The 17,128-nt window shown below is 45.4% G+C and overlaps 1 protein-coding gene across 1 annotated transcript in view; it reads right to left on the reverse strand.

Moving 5' to 3' along the window:
* Positions 1 to 17,128, reverse strand: part of tnfsf11 (TNF superfamily member 11) — a 107,123-nt gene that overhangs the window by 34,325 nt on the left and 55,670 nt on the right. Inside the window, exon 2 of the mRNA XM_060833244.1 lies at positions 5,553 to 5,708. Within this exon, the coding sequence (XP_060689227.1) occupies positions 5,553 to 5,708 (156 nt within the window). The remainder of the gene's footprint in view (positions 1 to 5,552; positions 5,709 to 17,128) is intronic.

Raw genomic sequence — 17,128 nt, forward strand, 5'->3', positions numbered from 1 at the left:
CACAAACAAAGCTGCATCAGAACACTATTTCAACGAGCCACCACACACTGCAAGACAAACGAACTTCGGAAAACAGAGGAGAACCACCTGTACAACGTATTCAAGAAGAACAGATACTCAAAAAATACAGTGCGCAGATTCCTCAGGAACAAACCACGACAAGCAGACCAGACACAGCCAGAAACCCTAACCACCTTACCATACATCAAAGAAGTTTCAGAAATGACAGCCAGACTGCTAAGTCCTCTCAGGATCATAGTAGCACACAAACCCACCAATACTCTCAAACAAAAACTAACAAACTTAAAAGACCCAGTACAACCCATGGACAAAATGAACGTCATCTACAAAATTCCATGCAAGGACTGCCACAAACACTACGTGGGACAAACAGGAAGAAAGTTAGCCACCAGGATACATGAACACCAGCTAGCCACAAAAAGACATGACCCTCTCTCCCTCGTAGCCCTACACACGGATGAGAAAAACCACCATTTCGACTGGGACAACACATCTATCCTGAGCCTATCTAAACCTCAACCTGAGCTACAAACCTTCACAAATCTTGCAGCAATTATAGTCTCAAAGGTTAAAAATCACACAACACCAGGTTATAGGCCAACAGCACACTAGCTTCCAATTAAACCTGTTGGACTAGAACCTGGTGTTGTGTGAATTTTAACTTTCTCCACCCCAGTTCAGCACTGGCATCTCCAAATCTTATTCTCAAAGGGTGGGAGAGGTTTGGAACTCTACTCCCCAAATGGCAGTGGAAGCTGGATCAGTTATTAATTTTAAATCTGAGATAAATGTCTTCGTTAAGCAAAAATATTAAGGGATATGAGTCAAAGGCAGGTATATGGAGTTAAGTCACAGATCAGCCATGATCTCATTGAGTGGTAGAACAATCTCAAGGGGCTGAATGGCCTACTATAGTTCCTAACTTACTCAAAACTGTAATAACTCATAAACTGGAATGGTGTTGACATAAGTACATGAAAAGGTGATCCCCTTACTAATCTAATAGAGAAATAAGCAATGTTACCCACTGAGGCACAGACAGAATTAAACTTTTCTTTCTACAACTCCTGAACAAGTGACTGAAATTTCTGTGCTACTTATATTTGCCATTGCCGTTGTGTTGTAGGCAAGTATTGTTGACAATTTGTGTGCTGAAAGATCTTTGAAACAGTGGATAAAGCAACGGTGGCCTAGTGATAAGCACTACTGCCTCACAGCACCAGGGACCTGGGTTCAATCCCATCCTCAGGTCACTGTGTGGAGTTTGGGAGGAAGTGAGAACTGGAGATCATGTGGTGTTGGAAAAGCACAGCAGGTCAGGCAGGAATGTGATGAAGAGCTTATGCTTGAAATGCTGGCTCTCCTGCTCCTCGGATGCTGCCTGACTGGCTGTGCTTTTCCAGTGCCACACTTTTGGAGTTTGCATGTTCTCCCCGTGTCTGCGTGAGTTTCCTTCAGTTGTTCCGGCTTTCTCCCATAATCCAAACATGTGCAGGTTAGGTGGATTGGCAATGGGAAATTGCCCTACTGTGCAGGAATGCACAGGCTAGGTGGATTAGCCATGGGAAATGAAGGGCTGTGGGATAGAATCGGGGAGGTGAATCTGGGTGGGATGCTCTGCAGAAGGTTGGTGTGGAACCAATGGGTTGAATAGCCTGCTTCCACAGCGTATCGATTCTATGATTCTAATGACCAGTTAATCCATTTTCAGAGAGGATTTGAGCTATAGGGATAGGCTGAACAGGCTGGGGCTGTTTTCCCTGGAGCGTCGGAGGCTGAGGGGTGACCTTATAGAGGTTTATAAAATTATGAGGGGCATGGATAGGATAAATAGGCAAAGTCTTTTCCCTGGGGTCGGGGAGTGCAGAACTAGAGGGCATAGGTTTAGGGTGAGAGGGGAAAGTTATAAAAGATACATACACAACATTGTGGGCCGAAGGGCCTGTTCTGTGCTGTATTGTTCTATGTTCTATGTTCTAAGAGGCAACTTTTTCATGCAGAGGGTGGTACGTGTATGGAATGAGCTGCCAGAGGAAGTGGTGGAGGCTGGTACAATTGCAACATTTAAGAGGCATTTGGATGGGTGTATGAATAGGAAGGGTTTGGAGGGATATGGGCCGGGCGCTGGCAGGTGGGACTAGATTGGGTTGGGATATCTGGTCTCTATGACTCTAAGACTCTATGAGATGTTAATTGGGGAGTGAATGTTGGCGAGGAACTTTGGCCTACTCACTGCTCCTCCTCAGGCCCTTCCACAGCCATCTCAAATTTGGCAGAAGCATTTTCCTGTATTCATCGGCCAGCACCTATTGCTTAACCCTAAATGTCCTTGAGCTGAGTGGTTTGCCTTGCCATTCCTGAGGACAGATAAGAGCTAACCACACTGCTGTGGGTCTTGAGTCATGCATTGGTTAGACCAAGTGAGGTCAGCAGGTTTCCTTCCTTACAGTGAACTTTTATTTTATTTTATTTTACAACTATCAATGATCATTGTTCTGGCTTTCAATTGCAAATTTATTAAATAAATCTCAATTCTAACAGTTGCCAGGGTGGGATTTGAACCTGTGTCTCTTGTTCAATATTCTGGGCCTCTGGGTTAGTCTCCCAATAACATTAGCACAATGCCACCATCGCTGCTCATTTGTTGACTTGGACATTTACAAACATTCCTAGAATCCCCCTCAGGTTTGGCCCAACAAGTCCACACTAACTCTCCAAAGATTATTCTGCCCAGACTCACCCTCCCAGCCCTATCCCTATAACCCTTCATTTCTCATGGCTGATCCTCCTAACCTACACTTCTTTGAACTGCCGAAGGAAACCAGATTAAACAAACAACCGCAGATGCTGTAAAGCAGAAACAGAAACTGAAATTGCTGGTGAAACTCAGCAGCTGTAGCAGCATCTGTGGAGAGAAATCTCAGTTAACGTTTCAAATCCTGTGATCTTTCTCCAGAGACCCCTTCTCCAGCAATTTCTGTTTCTTTTATTCCTGTACTGAAAGTGACAACCAGAGCGCAGCACATCTTTGTCAACCAGATGTCTGGAAAAATACACTCCCATGTACATGGTTCTGGAACAAGTTGGAATATCACAAATTAATTCCTAAAGCAATGTACCTGAATTTAGACAAGCCCAGACCTTTGCAGTACAATGCAACACAGCCATCTAAGCCCTGCCCTCAAAGTGCCATGTGATGTTTAACTGGTTGAAAACATGCCATGCGTGAGCACAGTGCACCACTTCACACTGCTGGTATTGTCTGGATAACACTTCTTGTAGAATCAGGTGGGAAGTACCCCAGGCCTCAGAGCCCATGAACAGACAGCACTATGTGATCAAAACTGCCCACATAGTGCCTAGGAGTACCTGGCCCCATCTGGATCAAAATAGAGGGCTTAGAAACCAGGAATGTCATTCTGGAGATAATAGGAATTGAAGAACCATAATCCTGAGAGCTCCGACAGATGGATGTCGATATTTCTGCACCATATGAGTCTCCTCCACCCACTTCTTCATTTAATCATTTCACATAAACTTCCAACAAAACCACCCAACAATAGCAAGAGCCAATATCTCCAACTGGTGCCTTCACCTCATGATCAGATGGGCTGAGGAGTGGAAGTTGGAGTTTAATCATGATAAATATGAGGTGCTGATTTTGGAAAGGCAGATCAGGGCAGGACTTACACACTTAATGGTAAGTTCCTTGCAGCCCCACTCCCAGTCCGGAAGAAAGGTTCTACCCAAAATGTTGAATTTTCTCCCTCCTGATGCTGCCTGGCTTGCTGTGTTCTTCCAGCCTCCTGCTTATCTGCTTTGGATTCCAGCATCTGCAGTTCTTTTTTGTATGTAGGATAGTGAAGGCAGTATTTGGTATGCTCATTTCCATTGGCCAGTGCATTGAGTAGAGGAGTTGGGAGGTCATGTTGCAGCTGTACAAAATATTGGTTAGACCACTTTTGGAATACTGTGTTCAACTCTTGATTTGGAATGTTGGTGTTGGATTGGGGTGTACAAAGTTACAAATCACACAACACCAGGTTATAGTCCAACAGGTTTAACTGGAAGCACTAACTTTTGGAGCGCTGTTCATTTCTGGTCTCCCTCATATAGGAAAGATGTTGTTAAACTTGAAAAGGATCAAAAAGGATTTACCAGGGTTGGAGGGTTTGAGCTAGAGGGAGAGGCTGAATAGGCTGAGGCTGTTTTCCCTGGAGCGTCGGAAGATGAGGGGGTTACCTTATAGAAGTTTATAAAATCAAGAGGGGGATGGATAGGGAAAATAACCAATGTCTTTTCCCCACAGTAGTGCAGCCCAAAACTGGAGGGCATAGGTTTAAGGTGAAAGGGGAAAGATTTAAAATGAGAGTGGTGCATGTATGGAATGAGCTGCCAGAGGAAGTGGTGGAGGCTGGCACAATTACAACTTTAAAAGACATCTGGATCGGGTTTAGAGGGACATGGGCTGGGTGCTGGCAAATGAGGCTAGACTAACTTAAGCTGTCTGGGTAAATTGGTCCAAAGGGTCTGCTCCCATGCTGGACAGCTCTGTGACTGTATGACTTGACTCCATTCCTTTGTCAACTCCAGTCTCTGCTTTACATGCACCGAGAATGGAGAAAAGGTTTGCACTGATACGGCACCTGTCATGACCCAAGAATGTCCCAAAGCATTTTACAGCCCATGGAGTTCACTTTGGCAGTGTAATCACAGCTGTAAGGAAGGGTATGAGGCCACCAATTTATTCACAGCAATATCCCACATCAGTGACAATGAGCAGGTTTGACTTCTTTTCCAACACCTTTGACATCAACCTGAGAGAACAGAGGAAGCCCCAGTCCAAACTACAGCCCCTCCAAACTCTGTCAGGCCTGTGCGGGTTGCGTCAGCCTGTTACGTTCCTGTTTCTGGATCAGTGGTGCTGGAAGAGCACAGCAGTTCAGGCAGCATCCATGAAGCAGCGAAATCGACGTTTCGGGCAAAAGCCCTTCATCAAGAATAAAGGCAGAGAGCCTGAAGCGTGGAGAGATAAGCTAGAGGAGGGTGGGGGTGGGGAGAAAGTAGCATAAATGACCTGGTTGTTGCAGTGGGAGAGGGACTCCCTGAGATTCTTGTAGAGAGAGGAGGAAAACATCTTCAAGGCAGGCATCCTTGCAAGAGGATTCGCAGTAGGGTTAAAATCCACGAGGTAAATCTACAAGAATCTACAAGAATCTACACTGCCTGAACTGCTGTGCTCTTCTAGCACCACTAATCCAGAATCTGGTTTCCAGCATCTGCAGTCATTGTTTTTACCTCCTGTCTCTGGACTGGGATGTGATCCCTCAAAAATTCTGGCTTCAGGGTGCTGCCTTGCAGTGCTGTCACAGCCAAACATCTGCACAAACTGCACACTGGAATCGGTCTTTCCCTTCTAGACCAAAGCAATGAGTGTGTCGATGTTTCTGAGGTTAGAAGCTCACACCATTAAACCAATGACACAACAAACCTTAGAGCACGCGTGCAACGAGGGGTCTCCAACTTCTCACCTTGTTAACAGGTTGTTTCTGATGTTTCAGTGGCAGCAGACTAGGGCGGGAGCCCTCCTGGTTTTGCATGTCTGACAGCTCGGGAATACTTCTGTTAAAGCTGGAGAGTAGGCTGAGTAGGTGCAAGAATTCCTCCGAAGTCTCTCTGACATCTTTCTGCAAAATACAACAGATAGCATTAACCAGCGATGGATTGAAGCTGCTGAGGCAGAAATAAACAGATTGAAAGATGTTCACACCAAGGTAAAATATCCAAGTCAAAAAAGTAACAATGCTTGCAGTGAGTTTGAGGATAGAATCGGTCAGATTTTCCAGGGTCCGGCAATCTCAGACAGACAGCCCCTCCTGTTCTATTTTACAACAGAAATATGACTTGGTATTTCGGAGATGTAAGTCCGCTTGGGTTTCCCTCAGAAATGCAGGGTCGCACTACCATGCTGACAGATTTGTCGTCGTGTGGGCCGTATTCTGAAAGGTTCAGACAGTCACTTTGGCAGCTGCTGACAAACAGCAAGTACATGAGGTAAGTGTCAGGTCAGGGTGCCAGGTGGATCAGACATATCATGTACCAGGTAAGTTCCAACAGGATACGTTGTTCAGGGTCAGCCAGTGGGAAGGGGGGGATCTCAGTTCCCAGGGGGATGGAGGGGCTACAGTCTGATCAGGTCCAACAGGGGTAAATGGAGTTGAACCCTGGGGTCAGTTGTCAGGTCAGGATCTTGGGGTTGTAAGGGGATTGGGAGAAGTGTATTTGGGTTAAGTAAAGGATCTACTGAACATAGTTATTCAGGAGTTAGAAATTAACAGTCTAACGTTTCCTGATGAAATATTTACTTAATTTCATTGGAACCCACTGAATTCTCCTATTTAACTTGAGACTTTTAAGGTTTCCAGGCAGGGACAAATTGCCCAGAGGAGAATTCAACTTGCTGGGCAATTCTGTTGGAGTCTTCCATGATGGGGTTTTGACAGGATCCTCAACAGCCCCTCCCACCTACACTGGAACAATGAATGGCCATCAGAAAATCCAGGTCAATATTTTATCAATAATGCATAATGAATAAGGACGATGGGAATAAAGCGTGCAGGAGGTACAATATACATGACTTCTAATAACTATTCAGTTATGTTGTTTCTAAAATAAATTCATAGTATTCCCGCAATGATAGAATTTACCAAGACCTGTTGCTTTACTGAAAACCTAAAGAAAACTGAAGATGTATGTGAGGACTCTGCAAAACAGAAGTGTGCTTGCCTCAATCATGCACGCTGGGGGGAGATCCAAGATGGCGGCGACTCAGCAAGTCTGAGTTTACAGTGCTCTTCCCAAAACCTGGGTAAAGTGAGTTACTCATCCCCACCACACTTACCAAACCACCCAAAAAAATTTTCTAACCTTAATTAGCTGCTTACTATTATATTTAAGCAGTTTAATATTAAGTGGATAATGAGTAAACCAAAGGGATCCCGCAGCTCTCAGAAAACAAAGACCCCTCCCCCACCCTCCTCTCCTCCTCCGGCTGCAGCTGATGTAAAAACAGGCCTTGAAGAGATGATTGCCAGGCTGGAAACGACACTCGTCAATTTCATCGCAGAATCCAGACAGAGATGGAACTCATTCGAAGAAAAGCTACAAAAGCACAGCCAGGCTATCGAGGAATTACAGGGCCGAGTGGAGGGGGCGGAGCTAAAGGCCACGACCTCCGAGGCTGCAGCACAAACAGCTGCAGAACAGGTGCGAGCTCTGGGGCAGAGAGTCCGGGCCTTTGAAATCTACATGGATGACCTGGATAATAGAAATCGGAGAAAGAATATCCGTCTTCTGGGCCTCCCTGAACAAGAAGAGAAGGGACAGTTAGCAGTATTTCTGGAGCGATGGTTGCCCCAGCTTTTAAACCTGGGGGCTGAAACTGACCGGGTAAGGGTGGAGTGGGCCTACCGGGTCGCAGTACGCGGATCTGGCCCAAACCAGCGCCCACGGTCCTGTTCCGGCTGCAGAGTTATAGGGAGAGGCAGATACTCCTGGATGCCTCCAGAAATCTTGGAAAGGATCCTAAAGCCATGATCCATGAAGGATCCAAGATTATGTTATTTCAGGACTTCTCCCCGGCTTTGGCACGAAGGAGGAAGGCGTTTGATGAGGTGAAGAAATGTCTAAGGAACTTAAATATTCAATACACCTTACGCTACCCAGCGACGTTATGCATTAGCCATGAAGGATTCGAGTATAATTTTAGATCACCAGAAGAGGCTAAGGAACTTTTAGACTCGTTTAAATAAATCGTGAGACACAATTTATGTTGGCTTGCCTCTTCCACACTCCGTGGGGAGAAGTGGATACTTTACTCTACTTTACTTTTGCTTCTGGGAGCAGGGTTGTTTTCCCTTGCTATTTTATGTTATTATACTTAACTGTAATCTGTTGGAGTTGTAATTTTATAGTTATGTGTGTTTGTACGTGGCATTGATGCTATCAGATATACTCAGGTATGGGTGGGGAGGGGTGGGGGTGCGGCGCTCACTGTTAACTCTAGCTTGGTATTATATCTAAATCCTATTAAGGAGCGCCCGGGTCAAGGGTGGGACACTGTTTGGGAGAGGATATGGTGGACCTTTAGAAAGGAAGTAAGGCCCCCTGAGAACAAGGGGGAGGATCTCCATTCAAACAGGTTTTATTTTTTTTGTTCTTATTGTTTGGAAATAGTTTCCTTTTTATTATACTGTTATGAGTGTATTAGAGAATATTTTCTCTTGTTTGAAGGATGTAAGTGACTCAACTATACACTCTGGATAATTGTGGATTAGATTAGTAGTTAACTGAGTTTCATTGTTTGTCTTTCTTCTTTAGTATCATTCCTTTGAATTTTGATGATTATATATTTAAGATCTATTTTTATATTAATGTTTGTGCTTGAAAGTTCTGTTTATTTTTTGTAAATTTGTCAAAATATTAAATTTCTAATAAAAATATCTTTAAAAAAAAATCATGCACGCTGACTCTGAAATTGAGTTTGCAGGGAAAGGCCGAGAAAAAAGGCTTAAGAAAATCCTAAGTGTTCATAGTCAGACAGTCTACCAATTTCCCATATTCCAGCCAGGAATTTATCAAATGAGTGATGGAGGTCACCTTGTCTCTAATACCAAAGGCGTGATATTTTCCATCCTGTCACTCTCCTTCCCTTTTCTTTCACATGCCAATGCAAACCTCACAATTTTCACAGAATGATAGAACCACTGCAGTGCACAAGTAGGCCATTCAGCCCACTGTGTCCACACTGCCCCTCCAAACAGCATCCCACCCAGACAAAAAGCTCTACCCTATTCCAATGTCTAGTGGCCTATCCACCTAACAGACATTTTTTTTTAGACTGAGGGAGGAAACCAGAGAATCCAGTAAAAACCTACACAGACAGGGACAGAATGTGCAAACTTCACACAGATAGTCACCCGAGGATGGAATTGAACCTGGGTCCCTGGCGCTGTGAGGCAGCAGTGCTAACCACTGACCCACCGTGCTGCCCCTATGTTCTTTAATAATATTGTACAACTTATGGTTATTTTACCCTTCAGTTCTTCTCCTCTGCCTCACCTCACAAACAGAAGTTCTGCCCATTGGACAGGATGTTAATCCAAGCACCTGTGCCCCCTCTCAGGAGGCTCCACAGATATCCCCATCCTCAATGATGGCAGAGTCCAACACATCAGTACAAAAGATAAGGCTGAAGCATTCACAGTCATTTTCAGTCACAGGTACTGATTGGATAATCCATCTCACCCTCCTCCATTGGTCCCCAGCATTACAGGTGCCACTCTTCAACCCCAATTCGATTCACCCCATGGGATGTCAAGCAACGGTTGGAGACACTGCACACTGCAAACATTCATAACATAACAATAGTTATGAAAACTGGAGTTCCAGCTCCTGCCACTCCCCTAGCCAAGCTGTTCCAGACCAGCTACAACATTGGCATCCACCCCACCATGTGGAACATTACCCTGATATGACCTATTTGTAAAGAGCAGCACTAAATCAAGCCAGCCAATTACTACCCTTTGAGTCTACTCTCGATCATCAGTAAAGTGATTCGAAAATGTCACCAACAGTGCTGTCAAACAGGTACTGCTCAGCAATAACCTGTTCAGTGAGGTCCAGTTTGGGCACTGCTAGGGTCACTTAGTTCCTGACAGCTTTGGTACAAACATGGACAAACAATCTGAATTCCAGAGATTAGGTGAGAGTGACTGCATTAAAGCCATGTTTGGTTGAGTGTGGTATTAAGGAGCCCTGGCAAAATTGGGGGTTATAATTGACATAGAACTGAACAAGATCAGGCCAGAAGCCAGGAATCCTGCAGCAAGTAACTCACCAGCTGACTCCCCAGAGTCTATCCATTACCTGCAAGGCACAAGTTGGGTGCGTTATGAAACATTCCCCCTTGCTTGGATGAGTAGCAGACCCAACAACACTCAAGAAGCTTGACACCATCCAAGACCAAACAGTTTGCTCAGTAGCAGCAGTGTTTACCATCTACAATATGCACTGCAGAAATTCACCAAGACTCCTCAGACAACACCTTTCAAACACATGATCACTATCAGAGGCAGCAGATACATCACCACCTGCAAGTTCCCCTCGAAGTCATTCATCATTCTGAATTGGAAATATATTACTCTTCTTTTACTGTCACTGACTCAAAATCCTGGAACTCACTCACTAATAGCTTGTGGGTCTACCTACACCAAGCGGACTGCAGAATTTCAAGAAAGCAGTTCACCATCATCTTCTCAAGAGTACCTCGGGATGGGCAATAAATGCTGGCTGGCCAGCAACACCCATATTCCATGCATAAACAAATCAGGGTAAGCTTTGCTTATTTCCCAGCTTGCCTTCATTGGTCACAGCATTGAGTAGGACATCACAGCATAGGAGTTGGGACATCAAATTGTTGCTATGGAAGACAATAATAAGACCTCTGCATATAATTCTGTTCGCCCTGCGAAAGGAAGGATTTTACTCATGTAAAGAATGTGTAGAAAAGATTCACAAGGATATTGCTGAGACTGGAGGGTTGAGGCATAAGCAGAGGCTGGGACTTCTCTCCCTGACGTGTAAGAGGCTGAGGGCTGACCTTCATAAAGGTTTATAAAATCATTAGAGACATAGATAAGGTGAATAGCCAAGCTCTTTTTCCCCCAGGCAGGGAAACCCAAAACTGGAGGGCTAGAGGCTTAAGGTGAGAGGGGAAAAGACTCAAAAGGGACCTGAGGGCCAATCTTTTCATGCAGTGAGTGATGCATATATAGAACAAACCACCAGAGGAAGTGGTAAAGGAGAGCACAATCACAACAGTTAAAAATCATTTGGACAGGTACATGTTTGGAAAGATTTAGAGGGTATGGGAATAGTTCATTTGGGAAGTCTGGTCAGCTTGGACAAATTGGACCAAAGGATCTGTTTCCTCGCTATATAATTCCATGACTCTACTCTATGAGATGGTTCTCGGTACCAGAAACTGGCTATCCACGACACAACAGTGTCAGTGCTGAGACCATCCAGATATAGAATCTCACAATGTTCACTGTCAGCTCCTGAACTGGTGGGCAGAGGTTAAAATGAATTGGGAACTGGACCTGACCAGCCTTAATAAGCCCTTTCATCTTGAGGGCACTCTAACACAAAGATAATTTTTACAACCTAGCATTGTAGGATTTTTAAAAAGAAAATATGTCTTAAAAGGACATTTCTGCTTTCAAAGTTTATACGTGAGAAATTAAGTTTAAAAATAAGCTTTGAAATTGCTGGACATGTCTGTTACAGTGAACAGCCAAAGCTGATTGAACTATGCATCAATCTCCAATGACAAAAGGGAGAATTTTACCATGTGCCTAGCCGTGGGTAACACAATGAGTCCTTCTGAGGTTCAAAAACAGAGATTCCTGCTTCTAAATTGGAAACCACCTGAATTGATGACTGCAGTGCTTGTAAGATAGACTGCCTCAACTAAAACACAATACCAGATTCTAGCACACACGCCATCTCCCTGATCGCCTCACCTCCCCCCCACCCCCAGTCTCCCTGATTGTCCACCCTCCCACCGTCCCAGCCTTCCTGTAAACTTTCACTTGGCCGCTTGGAAAAATGACTCATCAGTCTGGAACAGGCACTTTCACAATTAACAAGGACAGGATGAGCACCTTAGGCAGCAGGACACCAAGAAGCAAGGTTTGAGGAAAATGGTATTTGCCTTAGAAAGGGTTATTGTTGAATTCAGCTCTACATAAACTGCTGATGTCACATAAGACTCAGGTGGAGAAGGGTGGAACAGCTACCATCTCAACCTCCTCCTAGTCTTAGCAATGATGTCTCTCTCAATGGTGTACTTTGAACCGGATTACTATCATGCAATAAGCTACATCATGCTTCATTCTTCTTATGGCTTTTCTCAACCACATCAAACCAAGAGCCACACCATTACACTGGAAATCACCCACCATTCTGAGGGGAGTTTAGGCCAAGCAGGCAAGGGAAATAGCCTGTTATATTGAGGGTAAGTTGGCAGAAAGTGTCAAGACCATGGAAGTAGTGAAGAATAAGGAACCTGCTGTCAGCGTCCTCAAAATGCATAACTCTGAGGAACCGACCTGTACTCAAGTAATAGGCTTTAAAAGGATACCATCGAAACTTAGTGGGATTTGCTTCTTATCAGGTTTTTGTTTTGCCTTATCTATAATTGCTTTGATTTTAGTATCTGCAACTTCTTATTAATGACTTCATTATGTTACTGCATTACATTGAGGGATAACTTTAGCTTGTTCAAATAAAAGCATGGCTGTGGTTTGGTTTCACTAGAATTATTTCAGATTACAAAGGGGGCTAGCCCAGCTAGGTACTCCTACAGTTTAGATTAGATTAGATTACTTACAGTATGGAAACAGGCCCTTCGGCCCAACAAGTCCACACCGAAGCGCAACCCACCCAGGCCCATTCCCCTACATTTACCCCTTCACCTAACACAAGCAATGTAGCATCACCAATCACCTAAACTGCACATCTTTGGACTGTGGAAGCTTTAAATTAAGGGGTGGTAGGTATAGGACAGATGTTAGGGGTAGATTCTTCACACAGCGGGTTGTGAGTTCATGGAATGCCCTGCCCGTATCAGTGGTGAACTCTCCTTCTTTATGGTCATTTAAGCGGGCATTGGATAGGCATTTGGAAGTTATTGGGCTAGTATAGGTTAGGTAGGATTTGGTCGGCGCAACATCGAGGGCCGAAGGGCCTGTACTGCGCTGTATCCTTCTATGTTCTATGAAACTGGAGCACCTGGAGGAAACCCACGCAGACACGGGGAGAATGTGCAAACTCCACACAGTCAGTCGCCTGAGGCAGGAATTGAACCCGGGTCTCTGGCGCTGTGAGGCAGCAGTGCTAACCACTGTGCCAACGTGCCGCCCAGTCTCTGTTGGCATGGCAGAACCTTTAAGGTAGTATCCCTCTTCCTTCGGTCAACAAGAAACATACAGCACCAACTAATCCAGTTTCCATTCACCAAATCCACTTCTAAACAAGAAAACTTTTCTTTTCAGAAAGTTCTCCAGTGCCTTTGATTTCTGGACAAAAGCTTTAGGAAGGTCATGAAGTCATCAGAGACGGTGCAGAAAAGGTTGACGAGGATGCTTCCAGGGACGCAAAACATCGGCTAGGATGGTAGATTGGGGGGGTCGGGATGGTTTTCCTTGGAGAATTGAAGGCTGAGAGCAAAATTGATCAAGGTGTTCCAAATCATGAGGGCTCTGGTTAGAGCTGAGAAAGAGAGACTGTTCCCATTGGTGGGAGGATCGAGATTGAGAGGAAATAGATTGAAAGCAATTGGCAGAAGGAAGAGATTTTGAGGAAAACCAAATTAACGCAGTGAGGGATTGGAGTCTGGAATGTTCTGTCTGAGAGCGTGGGGGGAGGGAAGTTCTCTACAGGAGTCACGATCTGGGATGTACTGTCTGAGAGTGTGGGGGCGGCAGGTTCACTCAATGGGTTAGGGTCTGGGATGTACTGTCTGAGAGTGTGGGGGGCGCGGCAGGTTCAATGGAGGGTTCCATCAGTAAACTGAATCATTAGATTAGATTAGATTACTTACAGTGTGGAAACAGGCCCTTCGGCCCAACAAGTCCACACCGACCCGCCGAAGCACAACCCACCCATACCCCTACATTTACCCCTTACCTAGCATGGCCAATTCACCTGACCCGCACATCTTTGGACTGTGGGAGGAAACCGGAGCACACCCACGCAGACACAGGGAGAACGTGCAAACTCCACACAGTCAGTCGCCTGAGGCGGGAATTGAACCCAGGTCCCTGGCGCTGTGAGGCAGCAGTGCTAACCACTGTGCCGCCCTAGGTGAAAAGGAAGGAAGTGCAGGGTGATGGAGAATAATGTCACAATGAGCTGAGCAGCCTCCTTCTCAGCAGGAAACATTTGGTTGGGGGGGGTTGGAATTAGATGGTTCTTTCCTAGATTTAGGTCTAGGAAAGCTGACTGCCATTGTATCCTTGCAGCATTCCACGCTGTGTGCCAGAACGGTGGCATTTTAAGGGTCTTCCTTATCGAGACAGGGACAGCTCATGTCAAAGGTGCAGGTGACCTGAGCTTGCATCAGCTGCGTGGGGGGGTCAGGCCTTGGCAATATCAGATTCAGTCCACCCGACACTGCCCGTGGAGCCGTCTGGATCAGGAGGGACGCGGCACAAATGCATCACTGTTCTGCTAAATGCCAAGTGGCTTCAGGACGCACAGGGATCAGGTTAGCATCAAGCATCATTTACAGTCAGTGGTAACATATTCCATGCTCAATGGAAGCTCAAAATCCTCATCAAACTCCTGACTTGTTCTGACTTGCCTGCGAGGTGTTCACTGTGATGTGGTTTTACTCAGATTTTCCCACAATCAATGAATAACCTCAAAGAGCACTTAGTGTTCATTGTAGAGTAAAACCACTGAGAACAAAAACAAGGACTGCAGATGCTGGAAACCAGATTTTGGATTAGAGTGGTGCTGGGAAAGCACAGCAGGTCAGGCAGCATCCGAGGAGCAGGAAAATTTATTCCTGATGAAGGGGTTTTGCCCAAAACGTCGATTTTCCTGCTCCTCGGATGCAGCCTGAACTGCTGTGCTTTTCCAGCACCACTCTAATCCAAAACCACTGAGGATCAGAGCACTCTCATCCACACACGCACTCACAAACATGCACTCTCACCCACACACGCACTCACAAACACGCACACTCATACACAAACCCTCTCATCCACACATACACTCACAAACATGCGCTCTCACCCACAAACCCTCTCATCCACACACACACACACACTCACAAACACGCACCCTCACACACAAATATGCTCATCCACACACACTCACAAACACGCACTCTCAAACACAAACACGCTCATCCACACACACACACAAATACTCTCAGCCACACACACACTCACAAACACGCACTCTCACCCGCAAACACTCTCACCCCCACACACACACTCACACCCGCAAACACTCTCATCCACACACACGCACTCACAAACATGCACTCTCACCCACACACGCACTCACAAACACGCACTCATACACAAACCCTCTCATCCACACATACACTCACAAACATGCGCTCTTACCCACAAACCCTCTCATCCACACACACACTCACAAACACGCACCCTCACACACAAATATGCTCATCCACACACACACACAAATACTCTCAGCCACACACACACTCTCAAACACGCACTCTTATCCACACACACACTCACAAACACGCACTCTTATCCACACACAATCACACACACACACTCATCCACACACACACTCTCATTCACACACAATCGCAGACACACACTCATCCACATACACAAATACAAACTCATCAACTCACAATCACACACACTCATCCACACACTCTTATCCACACAGTCACAAACACACTCTCTCACACACACACAATCAAAAAAAACTCTCACCCACACACTCACAAACACACACAAACACACACACCCACTCTCATCCACACACTCTCCCCACACACTCTCCTCCACACACTCACAAACACAGACTCTCATCCAGACACACACACACTCATCCACACACACAAACACACACTCTCATCCACAAACTCTCACAAACAAATTCTCACCACACACTCACAAACGCGCATCCACTTATTCTCACTCACCAACTCACATCCCCACACACTCACACACAAACTCACATCCACACAAACTCTCATCCACACACTATCACTCACAAACTCACATCCACACACTCACAAACACACACTCTCATCCACACAAAATCACACACACACTCTCATCCACACAAAATCACACACACACTCTCATCCACACAAAATCACACACACACGCATCCACACAAAATCACACACACACTCATCCACACACAATCACACACACTCATCCACACACAATCACACACACTCATCCACACACAATCACACACACTCATCCACACACAATCACACATAATCACAAACTTTGATCCACACACAAACACATACTCTCAAACACAAACTCTCATCCACACACACAAACACACACTCATCCACACACGCAAACACATGCTCATGCATACACAATCACACAAACTCTCATCCACACACTCACAAACACACTCTCATCCTCACACAAACACACACTCTCATCCATAAACTCTCACACACAAACGCACATCCACATACTCTCACACTGAAACTCTCATCTATACACTCACAAACACACACAAACTCTCATCCACACACTCTCACACACACAAACTCTCATTCACACACTCTCACAAACACACACTCTCATCCGCACACTCACAAACACATACACACCCACACACTCACAAACTGTCATCGACACACTCACCAACACTCACAAACTCTCATCCACACACTATCACACGCAAACGCTCATCCACACAGTCACATCCACACACTCTCACACACACACTCACACAAAATCTCATTCACACTCTCACAAACACAAACTCTCATTCACACACTAACATTCACAAACTCACATCCACACACACATACAAACTCTCATCCACACACAAACTTAACCCACAAACACTCATCCACACACACACACACACTCATCCACACACACACACACACACTCATCCACACACACACACACTCATCCACACACACACACACACACACTCATCCACACACACACACACACACTCATCCACACACACACACACACTCATCCACACACACACACACTCATCCACACACACACACACTCACTCATCCACACACACACACACTCATCCACACACACACAAACACATACACACCCACACACTCACAAACTGTCATCGACACACTCACAAACACACTCTATCACACACAAACTCTCATCCACAAACTCACATCCACATACTCTCACACACACAAACTCTCATTCACACACAAACTCTCATTCACACACTCATCCACACACACACACACACACTCATCCACACACACTCATCCACACACACATACACACACTCATCCACACACACACAC

The sequence above is a fragment of the Hemiscyllium ocellatum genome, chromosome 12 (assembly GCF_020745735.1).
Source record: "Hemiscyllium ocellatum isolate sHemOce1 chromosome 12, sHemOce1.pat.X.cur, whole genome shotgun sequence".
NCBI lineage: Eukaryota > Metazoa > Chordata > Chondrichthyes > Orectolobiformes > Hemiscylliidae > Hemiscyllium > Hemiscyllium ocellatum.